This window comes from Zootermopsis nevadensis, unplaced genomic scaffold (genome assembly GCF_977971745.1).
Source record: "Zootermopsis nevadensis isolate Lab colony 2312 unplaced genomic scaffold, Znev_1.0 Znev_ptg000011l, whole genome shotgun sequence".
NCBI lineage: Eukaryota > Metazoa > Arthropoda > Insecta > Blattodea > Termopsidae > Zootermopsis > Zootermopsis nevadensis.
This window is the reverse complement of record NW_028259143.1, coordinates 14017801-14036299: the sequence shown is the minus strand read 5'-3', so window position 1 is coordinate 14036299 and position 18499 is coordinate 14017801. Positions and strand designations below refer to the sequence as shown.

General features: G+C 37.0%; 2 protein-coding genes across 8 annotated transcripts in view; one reads left to right on the top strand and one right to left on the bottom strand.

The window, feature by feature from the left end:
* LOC110837201 (mariner Mos1 transposase) overlaps nucleotides 1-18499 on the top strand; it is a 157305-nt gene that overhangs the window by 14400 nt on the left and 124406 nt on the right. Inside the window, exons 1-6 of one of the 4 annotated variants that reach the window (XM_022079078.2) lie at nucleotides 4-215; nucleotides 4288-4430; nucleotides 6111-6246; nucleotides 10208-10293; nucleotides 11628-11784; nucleotides 13395-14377. In XM_022079078.2, coding sequence (XP_021934770.2) covers nucleotides 4356-4430; nucleotides 6111-6246; nucleotides 10208-10293; nucleotides 11628-11784; nucleotides 13395-13684 — 744 coding nt within the window. In that variant the 5' untranslated portion in view covers nucleotides 4-215; nucleotides 4288-4355 and the 3' untranslated portion in view covers nucleotides 13685-14377. Of the gene's footprint in view, nucleotides 1-3; nucleotides 216-1970; nucleotides 3333-4287; nucleotides 4431-6106; nucleotides 6247-10207; nucleotides 10294-11627; nucleotides 11785-13394; nucleotides 14378-18499 lie in introns of those variants that run through there. The other 3 variants (XM_087346925.1, XM_087346924.1, XM_087346923.1) reach the window with 3 other exon arrangements.
* On the bottom strand, nucleotides 11444-18491 carry LOC110839333 (brefeldin A-inhibited guanine nucleotide-exchange protein 2-like). Of its 4 annotated transcripts, none has more exons than XR_015534638.1 (4): nucleotides 16960-18491; nucleotides 16326-16562; nucleotides 14862-16244; nucleotides 11444-13593 (listed from the first exon to the last, which is right to left on the bottom strand). XR_015534638.1 is itself a non-coding variant. In XM_087346946.1 (4 exons), exons 3-4 carry the CDS (start codon nucleotides 16500-16502, stop codon nucleotides 16182-16184), a joined length of 240 nt encoding a protein of 79 aa, XP_087203072.1. In that variant the 5' UTR covers nucleotides 16503-16562; nucleotides 16960-17137; nucleotides 18400-18491; the 3' UTR covers nucleotides 14072-16181. The 4 variants fall into 4 exon arrangements, 3 of the variants coding, with proteins under 3 accessions (XP_087203074.1, XP_087203072.1, XP_087203071.1); XM_087346946.1 differs by lacking the exon at nucleotides 11444-13593 and having other exon boundaries at nucleotides 14072-16244; nucleotides 16960-17137; nucleotides 18400-18491; XM_087346948.1 differs by lacking the exon at nucleotides 14862-16244.

Below are 18499 nucleotides of genomic sequence, written 5' to 3'. Positions count from 1 at the left end.
CGAACGTCTTCACAGTAGTCAATCAACGATCGCGATCTGAGCAGCTGGTGGATTTCTTTTCTTTGTACCACCATATGTTCCAACATACAATGAACATACAGGCAATATACTACTATTATCGGATAGACACACTCCTGCGGTGTGAAAGTTGGTAATCTGTGGTGTGAGAAATCCTGAAGATTACTGTCTTCTGGGATGTTGCGCCATATTATATGGTACAAGTATACCGATGTTTCAGAAACGCTGCGATGAGCAAAACGTCAGGGTTGATCCGCAGGTCCTACTTACATACAAACACTAGACCATCGGTTAAACTTGGATTATTTTCAGTGTGAACAGATACACTGCCGTGTAGGAGATAATGCTTGGATGCTTATATGACGCATGCCTCTTTCTGCAGCCTTGTCAGGACATGTTTCCTATACCCATTTCGCCAACGTTTCATTTTACGTACAGCTGCATGCATGTCGCCTACAAGCCATTTTACCTTCCTTTCCTTTTGCCTAATACCATTTCATCTGTTCCACTTCACGAACCTAAATTAAATTGAACAAAACTGTTTCATTTCATTTTAAATAAAACATAATATTTTTACAAAACTGTATCAGGGGTATGTTGCCAACTTGTTAACAAGGGGCTTGCACTGACAGGTTGTATTTTCTGCATAGTTTCTAATAATATTAAATAAACTAAATTAACACATTTTACAAATCAGACGCCTGATTATCTGTACAAAAATTGCTCCTGCCTTATACAGTAATAATCACTGGTCCTCGTCTATTTCCGCACTCTGAAAGATCCCACAAACCAACCAACCGATAAGCTAACCAAGGGCGGAGTCCTCCATAAGATCAAGACATCAATCTTTGCTAGGTTAAATCATTCCTGCTTACAAAATGCATTGCTTTAAATTAAAAAAAATCTTTAAAACTATAACAGGGGTGTACTTACGCTAACGGGAATTTTGTCATGGCGGAAGGTCTTGACATTACACTAGGGCCCATTGTTACTGATGGGAAATGATCCTATCAGGCAACTTGTCCTTTATAAAAAGGATTTCGGTTAAATGACTTTCTGGAATACGAACCCAGAAGTGTTGGCATCGGTTAAGCTGGTGGCCTCTGTGACGTGGGGGGAAATCTCTTTGGCTGAAGGCCTCCATGATTGGGGAAGACAGGCCTTTTAAATTAAACCCTGGCATTTACCATACTACTGAGCAAAATCTCGGTTAGGTTAACAGAGTAGTTAGACCACTCATTACGCCGAATTGACCGTCTTTTCAGAGACAGCCTCGACTGGCATGCTGTTCATCAGTCCCGCTCGGTTGCCCGTGGGTTCCCCCAGTCAGTTCTTCGGCACAAATGCCTTCCAAGTTTCCGAAATAAGGGGTTACCCGCTGTGTCAGTATTCGAGACAATAAGGCTCGGAACAGAGAAAGTGGAAAACACTCGATCTCTAAGAGCCTCTACAGTAGCCAAATTCGTAGCTTACCTTACGCGGCCCAACCAAACGCATTTAGAGAAGAAATCCACACACACCAACAACATTGGATTTTCTGACTTACTACGAGTAAATTTGCCCACATAATCAGAGAAGAACTTCTGGTAGGGGTTTTCGAAACCTTTTGAACGTAACAAAACTAGTCTAGACAGACCCGGGCCGAGCATATCTGACGCCCCTATGTATAGGTACTAAATTCTTCTATTTTCAGATTACCAAATTTAATTAATTTTAGAGGGATTTGAAAAACCAGGGGTTTTCGACTGCCTCCCAAAAACTTAGATTTGCTACTAAATATTACTGATAATTAATTATAAATATTCCGTATTCTGACATTGTAAATCGTCATTATGATTTAATTGTTCACAGATCTTTCACAAAGTATCATTGTAATTTACAAAAATTTAATATGATATATATTATCAAATATTTCATAACTTAAGATCAAAGTTTCTGCTAAGAATCATGTTACGTAAGTAATAATAATTTAAATGTTAAGGAAAAGGCGAAAATGAAAGGAAATAAAATATGACAATTACTTGTATCTGCAGAAAGCACGGAGGGAGATCGATCCTTTCTGTGCCACTTCTACAGAAAGATTGCCAATGAATTGGATTCAGCGCATACAGAGAAAGTTCGTAGAACTTCCATCGGAAAAATCCCTAGCGAGCATTCCGGAAACATCAATACCAGGAATTCACCCCACGGGGTCGATGTGTGCGTGTCTTACATCCCTTTCTTCCGGATTTGATTAAGAGGATTCAAGTTGCTCTCAGAAGAACTTAGCCATGGTCTTATCTGCGTAGATAGGCTCATGGAGTCACTTAGCAAGTTTTCTCAAAGCTCTACTGTGTCATTTTCAAAAATAAGGCGCCGGCGAGTGTCGCGTGCAGAGCCACCCTGCAGGTGCGGGCGGTTGAGAAGGCTCTACGACTGCGTTTTGCAACTACTCAGCCCGTGGGAGGCCGGCGCACAACCACGCCCTAATATCCAAAGGGGTCACTGCCTTTATTTCGGGTTTCCCGTCTTTATTTCATTTTGGGTTAACCGCTATTTCATCCCTTCGAAGTCCCAAAAGAGGTTATGAATGGTGTATCCGATGGATGGATTTCAGTTCCTTTTAGCGCCCCTTAAACTATTGCTCTCGTAGGCAATTGCATACTTTTTCTACCCTCTGGCGCCGCCCCTGATTGTCGGCACTCCAATTCAATGCTTCAAAATTCTGTGCCCCCAAAGCAAATTGCCGCCCGGGTCCGATGTACCCGTTGCACCCATAGGGCAGCGCGACTCTGAGACTTGTATACTGAACTGGTTTCCATAGGTCACATAGCGCACAATTAGAAACACATGTACGGATGTCTCTTTTTCATGGATTTCCATACTAAATACTCCCGGAATCTTGCAAATGCTCTTGGAGACACGTGAATGTTCACCCAAGATCGATGTGTAATAATGACGAAAAGCATCGGGACAGCTGCCGCCGGTATGACAAACTTCCGCCTACGGTCAGATCCAGGTCCACAACGCAAAATCCTTTCAATTAAAGTAAACTTCGGTACTTCTTCCTTCGCTTACATTTTTTCAGTGACCTAATATAAATTCGGATCGTCCCTACGCAGTGCAGCCAAATCACGGAGAACAAGTGGAAAATGCGAGAGAAATGCTTTACAGAAGGTTGAAGGAGCGTCATTCAAGGACACGTTAAGAATGGGGGTCATGTACATGCTGCACTTTAAACTTTAATTAAAAGCTATTTTCGCCACCCAACGAGCAATCTTATCCAGCTGTTGAGCCAATTTTTCTGTCTCCAGTGAAATCTCAGCATCCTCGCGGTATGATCGAAACTTATAAATATGAAACAACATGGCCAGACCCTCTATATCAGGGGTTCTCAACTTTTTCGCTGGCTTATCACTAATTCTAATTTAAGACATTAAATGTACCACTAACCAAATGCGTTCAGGAAAAAACTTATTTATGTTAATATTAGCTTTTGATTTTCTTGCTTAGTTCGCTTACCACTCAACATTGGCACGCATACCATAGGTTGAGAAACGCTGCTCTGATTAATAAGGCCTTTCATTGTCCAGCGGTTAAGGTGCATAATGCATAAGCTATCGGCTGACACAGCCATGAGACAACACAGCTCCTAATGCTAATCCGCTCCCATCATTCTACAGGATAAACTGTTTAGAGAAATCAACCAATGCAGAGAACAGGAGGTTTTGAAATAGCCGCTTTATATTTATCAAAGGTCATCTCCGATGTTACCCCATACAAATTTAACCCCATTTTCCTCAGCGCATTAAATGGTAATGCAACAGTAGCAAGATTGGAATTGAATTTATATGGTAAAAGTGGTAAAGGTAGATACACATGGAAAACCGGTGACACTCATATTCGCTGTTGACGAGGCATTGCTGCATATCTAATTTAAATAAAACAAATTGAAAGGGTGTAATCTACTGACAAAATTTTATACTGATAACAGAAATACATTGATATGAGGCCTATTTAAATTTAATGGGGAATTACTTATTTTTTATCTTCATCCTTTCCCCCTTTTCCTCCTTTCATTTAACCCATTTGTACTTTTGTATAATTTTGAGTTACTTCTGATAGCTGTCCTATGGTAGCAACACACAAAATAGAACATTATACTGAGAACTTCGCCAGTCATGTTTAGCATAGAGTTATAAACAGTGAATAATTTATTCATATGTATTGTACAAAATTATCAATATCAATTCTGCATGTGTTCTGTTGAAAGTGTTTTCATGATTACAGTTTTCTCCCGAGACCTGGCACATAGCATCTTGTAACACACAGAGAGAGACAAATCACCTGCCGTAGTAATGGCAGTAATGTATCACTTCATCTTTTGGTTCTCCACAAGATTTGGTTCTGCAGTGGTGGCAATATTTACACTTGTAAGTATTAAAAAAATGTGTAACAGAGGAATATATGTAACTGTTTATAAGTAAAGAAAGCAAAATGGCCAAATAGCAAGATGACAATTTTTTGATATTTTCTATTCAAAGATTTAGTGCAGTTTTTAAAAGGCTAGGAAAAATTCTCAAATAGTCTCCATTAACCCAGTAGGAAATACAACTCTGCCACAATTATTGTATTTCAATACTTAATCATCAACCGGTTCACTGGTTCTTTGTAATTGTTAGTGGGGTCTTCTGCCTGGAAAACAATGAATGGCCACTGAAGAAATCATCTTAAATAGGAATAGTTTTTCATCACCTGAGACTACAAATGTTGGAGCTGTACTGCTGCACTGCTACTGTAATTATTAATACCAAAATTAAAATTAATAAATTCCTTTACTGAGGTAAGTTAAAAGTGTTTTATCAAACAGTTGTGTGTTTATGATCTGCACCCAGACAGTATTTAACATGAATAGCAACAATTGTTACTTTATTAAAGCTGTGAAACCTAAAGCTAGACATGTTTTGCTTCACATTCTGGAAAAAGACATATCTTCAGTCCACTGGTCATTCAACATAATCTATTCAGCCATAAAGAACATAAAGACTGGCACTGGAGCATACGCAACCTCCCACCTCAAGATTTTGTCAGGTGCTACCCTCCACAGGGGTAATTAAGCATGGCATGAAGCTGATCACTCCCTATCATCTGGTGCCAAGTCAAGGAATTGGGCTATACCTCCACTCCCCTTAATATCTTCATGGCATGATTAATATTGTAACAGGCAGACTATAATTGTACTCACCCCAGTCTTGTAGCTTGCTTTATTCAAACATTTTTGTAGGATATACACCTCCAGAAATATTACTTAAATTGAAGACATTCCTCATTTCCATACTCTTGCATTTTTTATTCATACTTCTATGGTGCACAGACCTTGAGAATATAGGTTAACTTTAACAAATTTCACTCCACCAGTCAGGTTGCCAGAAATACAACTTCATACTACCAGCAACATAAGAAAACCCATTGACTCATATTCTTGCTGTTTGTGTAACAAATAATTTAGGGGAGATACAACTAAAATCTACTGGCCAATTGACAACATTTAGTTCTTTGTAGTTCTGCTGTATTATTAAAACAAATGTGTGTATACCCTCTTCCAGTCTCTGATAACTTGTTTGTGGTGAACTGATGACCAAAATATTGGAGTCCTAACACTATGCATTTAGTTATATCCACAGATAATTAAATTGTGTTTATGATAATAACATGTCATTTGTTTAAACATTAAACACTCACCTGCATGCTGTCAAATGTCTCAGTTGATGTTTGTCTTCTTGCTGAATATACATAGGTTTTATTTTCCAAATTTCTTATTTCCTTCTCATGTTATTTTAAAGAAATATGTTCAGGAAACAATATTCGCTCCCCAACCACATGTACAATGAGGGAAAACATCTTAGCTGCCATCTGCTCAGACTGCTGACATTGTTAAGGATAGGGTATAGTAATGGCTTTCAAGATCATGGTGATGAACCTTCATGAACAGAAAATTTCTTGATTATTTGTGCCAAGGGAAATCTTTGTACCATGAATCTAAGCACTGTGAATACCATTACATCCATTTATGTAGCAGGGATTATACTGTTTTGTTATTTGAATATTTTCAGGGGCAGTCAGGGGCTTGCCTCATAGCTAGCATCACAGGCCTGAGGAATCAGAATGCAATACAAAGACAATTGGACTTCTGGCTTAGAACTTACGACATGCTGTTCATGAAAGATACTTTATATAATATGAAGAGAGGTAAGTGCTGAGCTGTCATATTTTATGTTATGTTTTCCAGTCTACATATTTTGAACAATATTTCTTAGTCACTTCACTAATTCAAGTAATAACTATGTTTTCATTAATACTTTAAAATACAGTGGTAAATATTTTTACCACCTGCACTAACAATCAGGAACTATTACATTTGCCCACAGAGTATTATGTATAGGTTTCACATAATTCTCAGAATAAACGTAAATTACTTCCCTAAACAGCTATAGCCTTTAAGGACTACATCTACACCATGATTCAGAAGAGAGGCTTGTAGATGAGGAGCCAGCTGTTTGGAACAAATGTTCTTCTCATTGAAAAGGGAGCTAATCAGAATAGCTTTCAGACTGGTATGTGGAGAGCAGAAGTAGCATTAGACAGGTACAAGGATATACATTACCCATTGTTAGGTTAGATTATAATTCAACACCTGATATCAAGGATAATTCTTCTCCCACACAGTACTCCAAACTCTGCCTTGTATAGTTTCTGGTCACATTACTATTGAAGGAATCAAATCTGCACTGCCTTCAGTATTGCATACTACAAGCAACTAGCACTCTGGAAAGGCAGGATATCACAGATTAAGAAATTAAAGATTTCAATGTATTTACTTTATATAGGGCACAGAAGAATAGTTACTGGTGCATAACAAACAGAACTAGACATCTTTGTGATCTAAAGGAATTGTTCAAAACCCAATTTGTTTATATTTCAATACTATGCTGATAATGCAAATATTCCCCTGCCCCTTTTCCCCACCTTCAGACAAAGACAGATGTAGGATCATCCGTGGAAAATGAATAGTGCACATTCCTAAATTCATGATAATTTTAAGGACTACTGCCATCCAATGGAGTACCTAGCTGTTGATGGAATAATCACACTTTTCAAGGGATAGCAGTTTATGATGTATAACCTGCAGAAACACTAAATATTTGACAAAAAACTACAATCTCTGCAACTCTTTGAAGTCTAAATATGACGTGAGGGCTTACACAGCAATGCAATGTAAACATGCCACTTCTGACTGACACCTAATTGTATTATTATGAATCTTGGAAGAAGTGTGGAGGGTGTTAGTCACAAGTTGTACATGAATAATTTGAGAACTTTACATCTTCTGACCTATTTGATGACCAATACAACATGAAAATTGCTTATTGTGACACTCTTTGTCATAACAGAAGGACTGCCCCAACATTTTGGCCCTAGGGCCCTGAAAAGAAAGAAATGAGATATTGTGAGTAGAGATAATAACATTATCATGGCAGTGAGTTATAAAGACAAGAGACACAAGTACAGCTGCAGCTGAGGGAAATTTTGGTGCACATAATGCTCTGACGCCCCAAGCAGTGCAAACTACAACACACACAAGCTATTTGATACAATTGACAGGATGGGCCAGAGGTCTGGCATAAATTATAGAACTTTAAGTGAACAAAGAAACTTTTATACAGTAGTCATAAATTATTTTATAACATAGAAGCAGTATGGTGTAAAATGACCCAGTTGCAATTCAAGAAACAACTAGTTTATGACCTTCTTCTTACAACGGAAGAGGCTGTAAATGGAAATGGAATACAAGGAAAATGAAGCCCAACAATATCTCAGTTATCCCATCTGGAGATAAATGATAGAAAACACTACCCAATGAGTGTACACTCCTATGCAGCTGGAGGTGTTAGACTCCATACTTCTATGTGTTGGGAACTATACCAAGCAAAACTGACCTTCAAATAGTTTCCTCTATTATGGAGTGAAAAGTTAGTTGCACCTATGTTTGTGTTCTTGTATAGTAGGGGCAGGAAATGATACAGAAATTTCTACAGTTGTTTGTCAGAGGGAAAAGAAATGGTTAGATTTTGCAATCACATTTTAAGGTAATTACTTTAATAATATCACAATATTTTCAAATTATATTTCTAATGATAGCAGAAAACGCAAATATGTGTAATATTACATTATATTAGAAACAATCTTGTGGAGTGACAGCTTGAGGAATGATTTCAAGTAATAGAGTGAACATTTCTGCATAAGGCATATATTTTTTTCACTGCTGTATGCAGGTTTTTAAGAAAGATACATTGTTTTACTGAAACACATGCACATTGGGAGATTTAAATTGGGCCAGCATAGGATACAGGGATTTAAAATCCTAGTAAATTAAAGACTAAACAAATGATCATTTTAATGAAGCTGTGTTTTTTTAGATAAGAACCAGTTGTTTAAATATTATTTACACAAGCTTCAGTGTTAAAGAGTTAAACAGAACAATGTAATATTAAAAAAATTAATATGGGGCACAGGTTGAGAACCCTTACTGTAATCTGTTCTGCTGTTACTGAATTCCAAATAAAATCTGTTCGGAAAACATGTGTATTTTTATGTGGAGCACACTTACAATTTCAAACTGTGATTGGTTGTCAGGAATCTTACCATCAGTAATTTGTACTGTGTACAACAAAACTGGAATGGTTGAGTATACACTGTTTACCCTGGCATTAAGGCTGACAGGACATAACACATCTGGGCCAGATGGTGGTGTGAGGTGGCATTCCACAGTCACTCCTAACTTCAGTCCCTATGATGGAAGCAGTATGCTCCTCTGAAATGTCAGTAACACAGGTCGCTTCACAAATTGCCTGCACCTAAAAGTAGGATCAACATCAACAATACACTGTGAATGTCAAGATGTGTCCAGATTAAATAAGATAACAATACAATGCTTTGTGTTGAATGCTCAGACAACAATATTAATTACAATGTGCTCAATGTAATATGCCATGTTAAGTGGACCCTTTATCATCATGGTATGCATGGTATGGCAAGTCTGCAGGATGTAGTTGTAGGAGAAGGCCTCCATATTAGAGCAAATAAATAAATAAATAAACAGGTGTGGACAGAAGACAAGAGGTAGCCCTACTGTCTGGAGGTTAGGCAGGGGCTAACAACTAATCACCATAAAAAGCCAGCATCTCACAAAATGTTACACAGGGGTTTAAACTTGGATGGATTCTCTGGACCTACCTAAGCAGTGGAGCAGAGACATGAAATTTGAAACTTGTTATGTCAGGAGTGTCTATAAGTCAGGTACTTTGAATCAGAATGAAGAGAATTAGAAAATGGATGTGAAATTTAATGGGAGTAGAGGAGGTCAGTTAGGACAATGGAGGTGCTGAACCAGAAGACGATTATACATTATTCTATGAAAATGGGAATGCTGATTGTCACCTAGGGACAGACTATTTTTATATAAGGGAATCACATCAACAGGGTGGAGTTTGTTAGAGATGGGATGCCATATGTAATGCTGAGAGGTGAATGGTCTGATACTGTTCCGATTGTCCATTCTGATAACGTGGACATTGAAAGGGCTTGGATAAATATTAGAAAGAATATAAAAATTTTAGTCAATATTTATAGCCCAGAGGCCAGAAGTTGCAAAGAAAGAGTGGATGTGGCCCCAGGTCTTGTAAGTCTCATAATCTGCAAATTGAAATTATGGTAACTGCAAGTAAACTATTATGTGTACAGCTGAGGAATGCAGACGGTTGGAGAGATGTAAGCAGATTAGAATCAAAGATGAAGTTTCTGCAGAGTAAAGAAATTAATAAAAAGGGGTGTAGTCTACAGTCAGGATGCTGGGCTTCATATGAAAGTAGAAATGCTATTAAATTAAGGGTTGAGTCCTTTGAGAAAGGTAGAAAATAAATTACTGATTGGGAGATAAGTGCAAGGCAGATGGAAGTTATATAAAATGTATATATTAGGAAATTGGTGAAGGATTCTTTGTTATAAGATGAACCTCCCAGGAAATGCTAAGGGTTATGAAGATGATTATGATCTGAATTTCTTTGAGGGAAAGAAAGGATAGCCAGCATGTTTTCAAGGAGTTTCCTTCTGAAAGGACAATTAATCCTATCTTTATTGTCTTTATTTTCAGGAACAGAGGGCTGGTTAGTTGGGATCATCACATGCTTCTCATTACATTGCGTCTTCTGTTTTCTCATGTTATATGGCACTTTCAGAGTAAGTTACTCAGTCTGCTGTATACACTGTTCCTTTTTGTGTGAATTATTTTTAAGTTCACAGTAATCTTGTTGTGGAACAAGCATGTTCTTTATTGTTCTGATAATTTTAAAGCCTGTACATTAATTTTAGTTCATACAAATTCACTACCAGAAAATACACAAGGAAAGAAACAAAAGTATACTCGCTTCTTCATGCATTATCAATGACAGGTTTTTCACACTACTGTTTAAAAAATGTTAATTCTTGTCTTGTTGGCTTAAGGATGAAAAGTATTGGGTTTCTAAAGTGTAACTTTTTTTGATTGCCTAATATGCAAAATCAAGGTTCTTAATCAACTTTCAACCATAACACAAATATAACTGCAACAGTCACATCAACTTATGGAAACTGTGATACAGCCATTCTTTATGAATTCAGAAGCTGAAAAATTTATACTAATTGGGAAGGAGGATTCAGACAAATCAGGGAGGAACATGCATCTTGTTAGATCCAAGAACAGAACAGACTACACAGCACATTTACTGAATACCATAATAAGTGCAAAACTGTATTAAAGCTACAATTTGTTCATGAACATTTTGAAACTTAACCACCAAATCTGAAAAACCTTTTCCTGATATACTAATTGCAGACAAATTAGAAATGAATCAAACTCAGTTTTTTACAGCAATGCATGAAATTTCTGTGGGACATGGTCCTCAGAGTTGGGCTGGCACTGTCAGAGAACTGTGTAAGTTAACTGACTAGAGTCAACTGCTGAGTCACATCACTGTTCATTTTTTATTTTCAAACATTATTTAGAGGCCGGGTACTTTTCCTGTCAGTATGGTATGCAACAGTATACCATACTCATACCTCCTTTCCCATAAAACAGAAGAACACATAATAATAGCATATATTGGTGAAAAACTTGAAGCTCCCTTACCTGAGTACCAGTGCCTTGTCTACTAGACAAAAGCAAGATACTGCTCAGAAGTAGTTATACATCCAGCGGTAGCAGGAATGTAAAATAACAGCATGTGAGTGGTCTGGCGCTTACATATAGGTTAAAAGATATGGTCATGAATCATGTGATATGACACTATTATAAAGTTACCTAATAATGGGGTGACAATTTTAAATACAGAATTAAATGATAAACGGACAGTCAAATTATATGCCCACAAGTGAGAGCATTTTATTTTATATTGAAACAAACAATTTTTTATTCAATGAAACTAGAGCGCTGAATGGTAGCTACTTTGCCTCATGTGTGTGTGCTTGTATCAGTATACATGTGTTACTGTGTGTATATAAAAATTATAAAAAAATGTCCTTATTCTAACACTCAGGTGTCCCTGTGGTGTGTGTACCCATTTCTTGTGCTGGAAATTGCTCGGCTAGTCTTCTTGACCACCAGCTTTGTTATTGCCATGTTACTGGTAAAGGAGAACATTGCAGACCTTGGTTTACTTATTGGCAGCTGCTGTTTAGGAGGCTTTGTCTTATGTAAGTTCTAGAAATCCATCGTACAAGAATTGCATGCAATATAGTGTCGTTGTACAGGTTAATGTGATGTGCTCCTTATGATGTTGATATTGCTCATAATTTTTAGTTCAGTGTTTTAATTACAAAAAGTTTAAATCAAAAATAAATAGGTATCAGAGTCCTTTAAATATTTTATCTACATTTCATTTCTATTTATAAAAAAATCTATCTTATATTCTTTGATATGCCTCTCACTTAAAGCTATGATGTAAAGACCCAGTATACCAAGAAAATGGTTAACAATCATCTTCAGACTTACTGCAGCGAAATCCTCAAATCCTACAATCTTTATTATTCTTGCATTAAAACTTGCACTCAGTCCAGATCTAAATAAGCCACTTTAGCATACTGAAAACAGTTAGAAGTGACACCTATATGTGGAGGTATTGTCAAATTATCATCATTCATTGACATTTCCACGTGGTTCAATTATCGTATGATAAAGTATTCTCCATTCTTCCATGTTCTTTCATAAAAACGTTTTTATTTCTCTGCTTTCTCTTACTGTATAATTTCATCAGTTTGTTTTCACACCAGTCATGTATTCACAGTCTTAATTTTTTGTGCTCTCAAAGAATGCTGCTGTCATCTGTGCATAATGTACATCTCCACCACATTATACTCCATTTCACTTCACTAATTCTTTTCACAATGTTACTAAGTTTTTACCTGCATATCTTGCCTAATATCTTGTTTTCAGATATTCAGGTCAGTCTGCTATGTACAGAAAGACATTACTCCTTTCAAAGCCTTGAAATTAGGAATATTACATTTTTTGGGACTTAAGGTTTCCTGGCAATAAAAATATGGAATTAAATAAAATGTTAATTATCTACTAATTTCCTTCTTGCCGGTTACAGTGGCCACACAGTCTGGGGCGTGGGCTTCGTGCTCTCAGACACTGGGACCATGGGTTCGAATCCCACTTAAGGCATGTCTTTCTGTGATGTTCTGTTCTGTGTACAGGTAGAGGCCTTGCGATGGACTGATCACTCATCCAAGAAGTTCTATCAAATGTCTAAATAGATCAATAAACCTCTGAAAGGAGGCCCCTATGCTCAACATAGGAGTGAAAAGGGCATAAAGAAAGAATTTCCTTCGTCTTATCTTCCCCCAAACTTCGATGCAATCTTAAGGTGGAAATCTGCTGTTTTGTTTAATTCAATCCTGTTCTCCTTTCCTTCTCTAATTTAAGATATATTCACAAAATGAACACTAAAATTAAATTAATCTCTTGTCCTTCTACCCCCTTCTAATTTGAATTATTTTGGCAGAATGTAACTATAAGAAGTAGCTAATTTAGACAGTAACATTTTCATGTTCAAGCAAATGCCTAGTTATTATGATGTAACAGTGTCCAGACTCACAGACAGTGTTTGAAAGTGAGATTTGAAGTTTTCACATTGTGGCGAGGATGATGTTCTTTTTGGTTCTGGTGCCATGTGGACTGGCTGATAGATACCAGTGTTTCGGAGAAGCATACTGTCTCCATATTCAGAGCCGAAGTGACAATGCATTGTCCAAGTGGAAAATAATGTGCCCACAGTACATGTTACTTCATTTGTTTGCAGTATATCTCTTCTACCAGTGGTTCTGTGTCCTGAGCTTCATACAGATTGTGAAGGAACTTGAGCTGGTGCATAAGATGGGTCACTATGAAGAAGGCAAACTGAATTTTCACAAATACCAGCGCATGAATGTGCTGGAGCTTGGGGCAGAACGTTATCCAATGAGTGAAGATTTTGTACCAGTTGCAGACTTCAGTCGCCACTATAATAAGAAATCAATTAATGAGAATATTCGTTCAAGATTTAGCATAGAAAGTGATTACAATAATGTAATGGCCAGACCTGTATATTAGAGTAAGTCCTTTCAATATGGAGTCAGGAAATTCAAATGAAGATATCTGTTTCTCTACAAAATGTTTGCACTGCTTTGCTGTGCAGGTAACTCTTATAATTTTTTAGCACTGTCACCTTCTATCTCTGTGCATGTTTTTCAATGCCATGACGTCACTGTGTGGTCATGCTACATGCTGCACCTTCTCACTGAGTATGAAATTTTGTAAAAGAGACAAGTCTGGGAGGAGAATTCTTTGTTTTCTTGCAACATCTGCTTGAAATTACAATTCAGTAGTAGAAACTAGGTATATGCAGTGAACTAAGGGATGACTAACACAATTCCTCATAGAACTATATAGGACAGAATATGTTGGAAAAGGGGATTAGAGGCTATCAACATGAAGATGTTTAAAACTGTAAGTTGTATATTGTTAAATAAACCCACTATTACACAGAAATTTGTACACTTACAGTCCAACTGGGTGGCAGTCCTTACAGTTCCAGCCTCCAACACATAAACAAAAGTTAAACCATGTTTTGTATTTTAAACAGCAGTGGTATTTTTTGTATGATATTACATGTTTGGCAAACCATGTATAATCAAACTTTCCATGTTCAACCAATAATTGTCCATATTTATTTTCACACATATAATCGAATGTGTTCTTTTCTGTATGCCCATTTGTTAGAAATTAAAATATAATTGCAACATGTGACATCTTTCTATTCTTAGTATTAATTTTTATAGCCATTAAAACTATTAAAATCTGTAATACATCACTGTTTAATTTATTTCAAACAGGTGAAACCTCTTTATTGTTAATAGTATGTTGTATTTTAAGTGTTTTATATAGAATTTATCAGAAACTACTTTTATTAACTTTTCCTATGTAAGTACATTTCTGATAATGTTCTAGCTGGATTCTTCTTCTTTTTCTGATGTCTTCCTTATACTGCAGTACTGATGTCATATTATGTACCACAGTTGTTACCGTGTTGTGTACTTTAGAAAACATTAATAACAACACTTTCCAATAAATTCTATATAAAATAACACTTTGTATACTACAATCTAATAATAATACAGTTCTTTATTATTAGTGTGTTGCATCAACAGCCAGACGGCTAACTACAGATACAACACAAGAGAAGAATATAACAAAATAACAACAATTAGATTATGAAAAATTACATAACTGTAGAGAAAGTTTTTGACGTAAAACACATGTAATCACAGATGTGGTATATCTGAGTTCGCTCTATAACAAGGAGCTGTATGTCGAGGTTCCACTGCATAATTATTAATCTATTTGCTTTGTTTTTACTATTTCATAACTTCCAGTGATGTAAGCATTACCGGGAAAGTTTAAATCAAATTAGAACAAGCACATTATTTTTCCGTCTGCTACTAGTACAGCAAGCCATTTCCAAGGCTGCGTATGTCACATGGACTTAATTAACTCTTGATGCACAATATAGTTATCGCATTCCACACTACCATCTATGAATGATCAAGTGAACTATTAATGCTGCATTCTGTGAGTGGTCATATTAACTATTTGATGTATGAGTCAGAAAAGATTGATGTCATTCCCCAAGCTGCCAACTATCGGTGATCATACAAATTATTCTACCCCTGGCTTCACCACCCGACATAAAGTGCTGAATTATGTTGCCATAATAATATCAACAGAAAGTTTGTTGAATGAAGTGAATTACTAAACTGTCTAACCAACTACGGAAGGTTACTTTTATTATGAATTGTAATCTCTAACGAGATAATGTAGGACAGGACAGTGTATGGCATAAACATAATCTCTGCAACTTTTGTATACTCTGCAACACTACAAATGTTTACTACTTGAAAACACCTTCCATTTTGTAAAAATTCTGTTGCATAATCACTAACTGTTTCGTAAATATTTCATTACCTACTAATATTAAGTTGGCCTAATTTAGGCACAAATATACGTAAACTGGGAGTGTCCGAAATGTCATGTATTAATCCTCTTTATTATCAGTTTGTGCATCCACAGACCACCAATGCCAGTCCTTGCCAGAGCTACGAGGCCAAATAAATGCGGCTGCTCTAGTCTATGAAACAGTTCTACAGAAATTGTACAGATTCTAAACATCTGTCACTGTAACTGCTCTGTGGGATTGTAATGAACTTAATTGTTTTGAAACGCCTGATAAAAAAAAAACATAGTGTCCTTTACAGGGATTCCACATGATAAAAGGTGAAATCATCAAACCCACTAGTCACAACAACAGCAACTGCAACAGATATGGAACCGGGTTGGGTGCCACAAAACCACAAAAATTAAAGTGATACAAATACTTTACATTCAACGACATAATAAAATAGAATATTCTATAAAATATGGGAGCCAGGGTAGCTCAGGAATAGAGACTAGATGATTGGGGTTCAATGCTCAGCAGAGGCACAGGAATTCTATTTCAGCCTCTGCATCCAGACCAGCTCTGAGGTCCACCCAGCCTCCTATCCAATGAGTGTCAGGGGTACCTTTCCTGGAAGTAAAGTGTGGCTGGGGTGTGATGCTGACCACTCACCCCCATCTAGAACCACAGTCAGGAATGAGTAAGAGCCCAATGGCATGTAGTGGGACAGCTTTATTTTATCCTACACTGATATCTTACCCTTTCATCAGACATCCTGAATATCCTTGTAAGGACCAGGAGGAGAAGGCAAGTCCAGGCATCACGGTGAGCCTCAGATTGGAGGCACAGAAAGTACTCTGATGCTTCGCGACATACCGCAATAAGGCGCTGCTGGATGGTCGGCCACGCGTCCTGCCTCGTTTCATCACCGTACATTTTGAACAGTATCCGAAGTCTCCTGCTTCAAAAGGTTTGGTTTCGCATTACCTCTGAAACCTGCTGACACAAGAAATGTTCAACTTTGGCTGCAGGCAGTCTGCTCTCCCACTTTCCACCTATTGTCTGTCCTATATAAGGATTCCAAACATTCCCAGGCAACACATACCGACCCTGAAGATAGCACCTGCAATTACCTGGGAAGATGAAATATAAACCATTCACTCCGTAAGAGTTTAGATAAATGATTAAATTGACAGCCTTCAATCAATTAATTTCATTAATCTGTTGAGAATGAGAAAAATATCTCAGTAAAATGTTTTAATATAGAGGTTTAATTTAAAACGTCTAAATAAAGAATGTTTCTATGATGTAGCAGCTGATAACAAGGGAACTGTTTTAAATGTGACTTTGTATATAAATCTAAATATATAACATTTTAATATAGTTTGCTGACCTGCTTTCCAGAGTAGGTTACGTTGTTCATGATTTGAATTGAAGGCCTTGGCAAAGCGATGTGACTGGAGAAGACAATCAGTAAGGAGTAGGAGATATTTAGAGCTCAGGTTCCGATATATGCCTTGTCCCTCCCTCTGCTCCTCCGACAAGCCAGCTTCTACATGCAGCAGGTCTGCCTGTGCAGTTAACGAATACCATCCAATTCAAACATTCAAACTGTTTCAGTTTCTTCTTTTGTGATTTTTTTGGTCTCACTGCAGCTTTAACGACAGATAAGTATCACTGCGAGAAACACTGTTACAGGTTCAGTTTCTGATAAAAAATGAGATTTGATTACAAATAAAATACTTAATTTTAACATACAAAATGGGAAATATTTTTCTCTGTAGCATAGCAACTAAACACACACTTAGGAATGATCTACACAATTTATATGATTTTCAATCAAACCCGAAGAGCCACTCATTGCTATTGTTCAAGGAAAATAATTGTTTTGCACCAAGCAGTATGTTATCAACAAAAACCCTCACTTTCTTTTGATTTAAATTAAGTACAAACTTCTTCTTCTTCTTCTTCTTCTTCTTCTTCTTCTTCTTCTTCTTAAGTATTCAATCCTAAGATTGGTTTGCAGTTCTCCATTCCAATCTCCTTTCTGCCTTCCTTTTTCATTTCTTGATAGCTCTGGCGGCCTACATCGCCAATGATTTCTTTTATGTACTTCTCTTGTCTTCCTCTACATCTGTTCCCTTCTACATTTCCTTTTATAATGGTTTTTAACAGCCCTTCGTGTCGTAAGGCGTGGCCAACCAGTTCATCTCTTCTTTTAGTCTACATTTTCCACAGGCTTCCGTTCTCACCTATCCTTCTGCATACTTCAGCATTGGTAACTTTATCCACCCTTCTTATTTTCAGTATTTTCTATAACACCACATCTCAAAGGAGGCAAATCTTTTCTTTTCTTCAGTTCTGATATTATCCGAGGTCAATAGCCTTTTCTTCGTATTGAATGCATTTTTTGCCTGGTTAGTTCTGCAGCCTCCCTCTCTCTTGCTTCGCCCGTCCTTAGTGATCTTACTCCCCACCGACTTCCTCTGTCATCTGATTGTTTACAGATATTGTACTCTTCCCCATAATCTCTTCCATCTTAATCAGAATATTTGTGAGGTCTTGTTCACTCCCTGCCAATATTGCGATGTCGTCTGCAAATCAGAGCATGTCTATCGTTGGTATGGATCTTACACATCTTCGTTACGCTGTTTATGCCGAATGAACCTTTCAGATAGACGTAGAAGTATTTTCCGTTATTAGTAAATCTTCAAAAATTTAAGTGGTGTGTGTCTGTAAATAAACTTACATATTTATTACATTAGTGTCTTTCCCTTTCATTCAAGCAAGCTCTTCAAGGTTACGATTAACCAGGGTTATATATACAACCTACCCAGATAATCGGAAGTCAACTGTAATTATAGCCTACAGATGCAAAACAAAATTTAATTCGCTTCCGATCCAAAACATTTCAATGCTGTAAATATATTTAA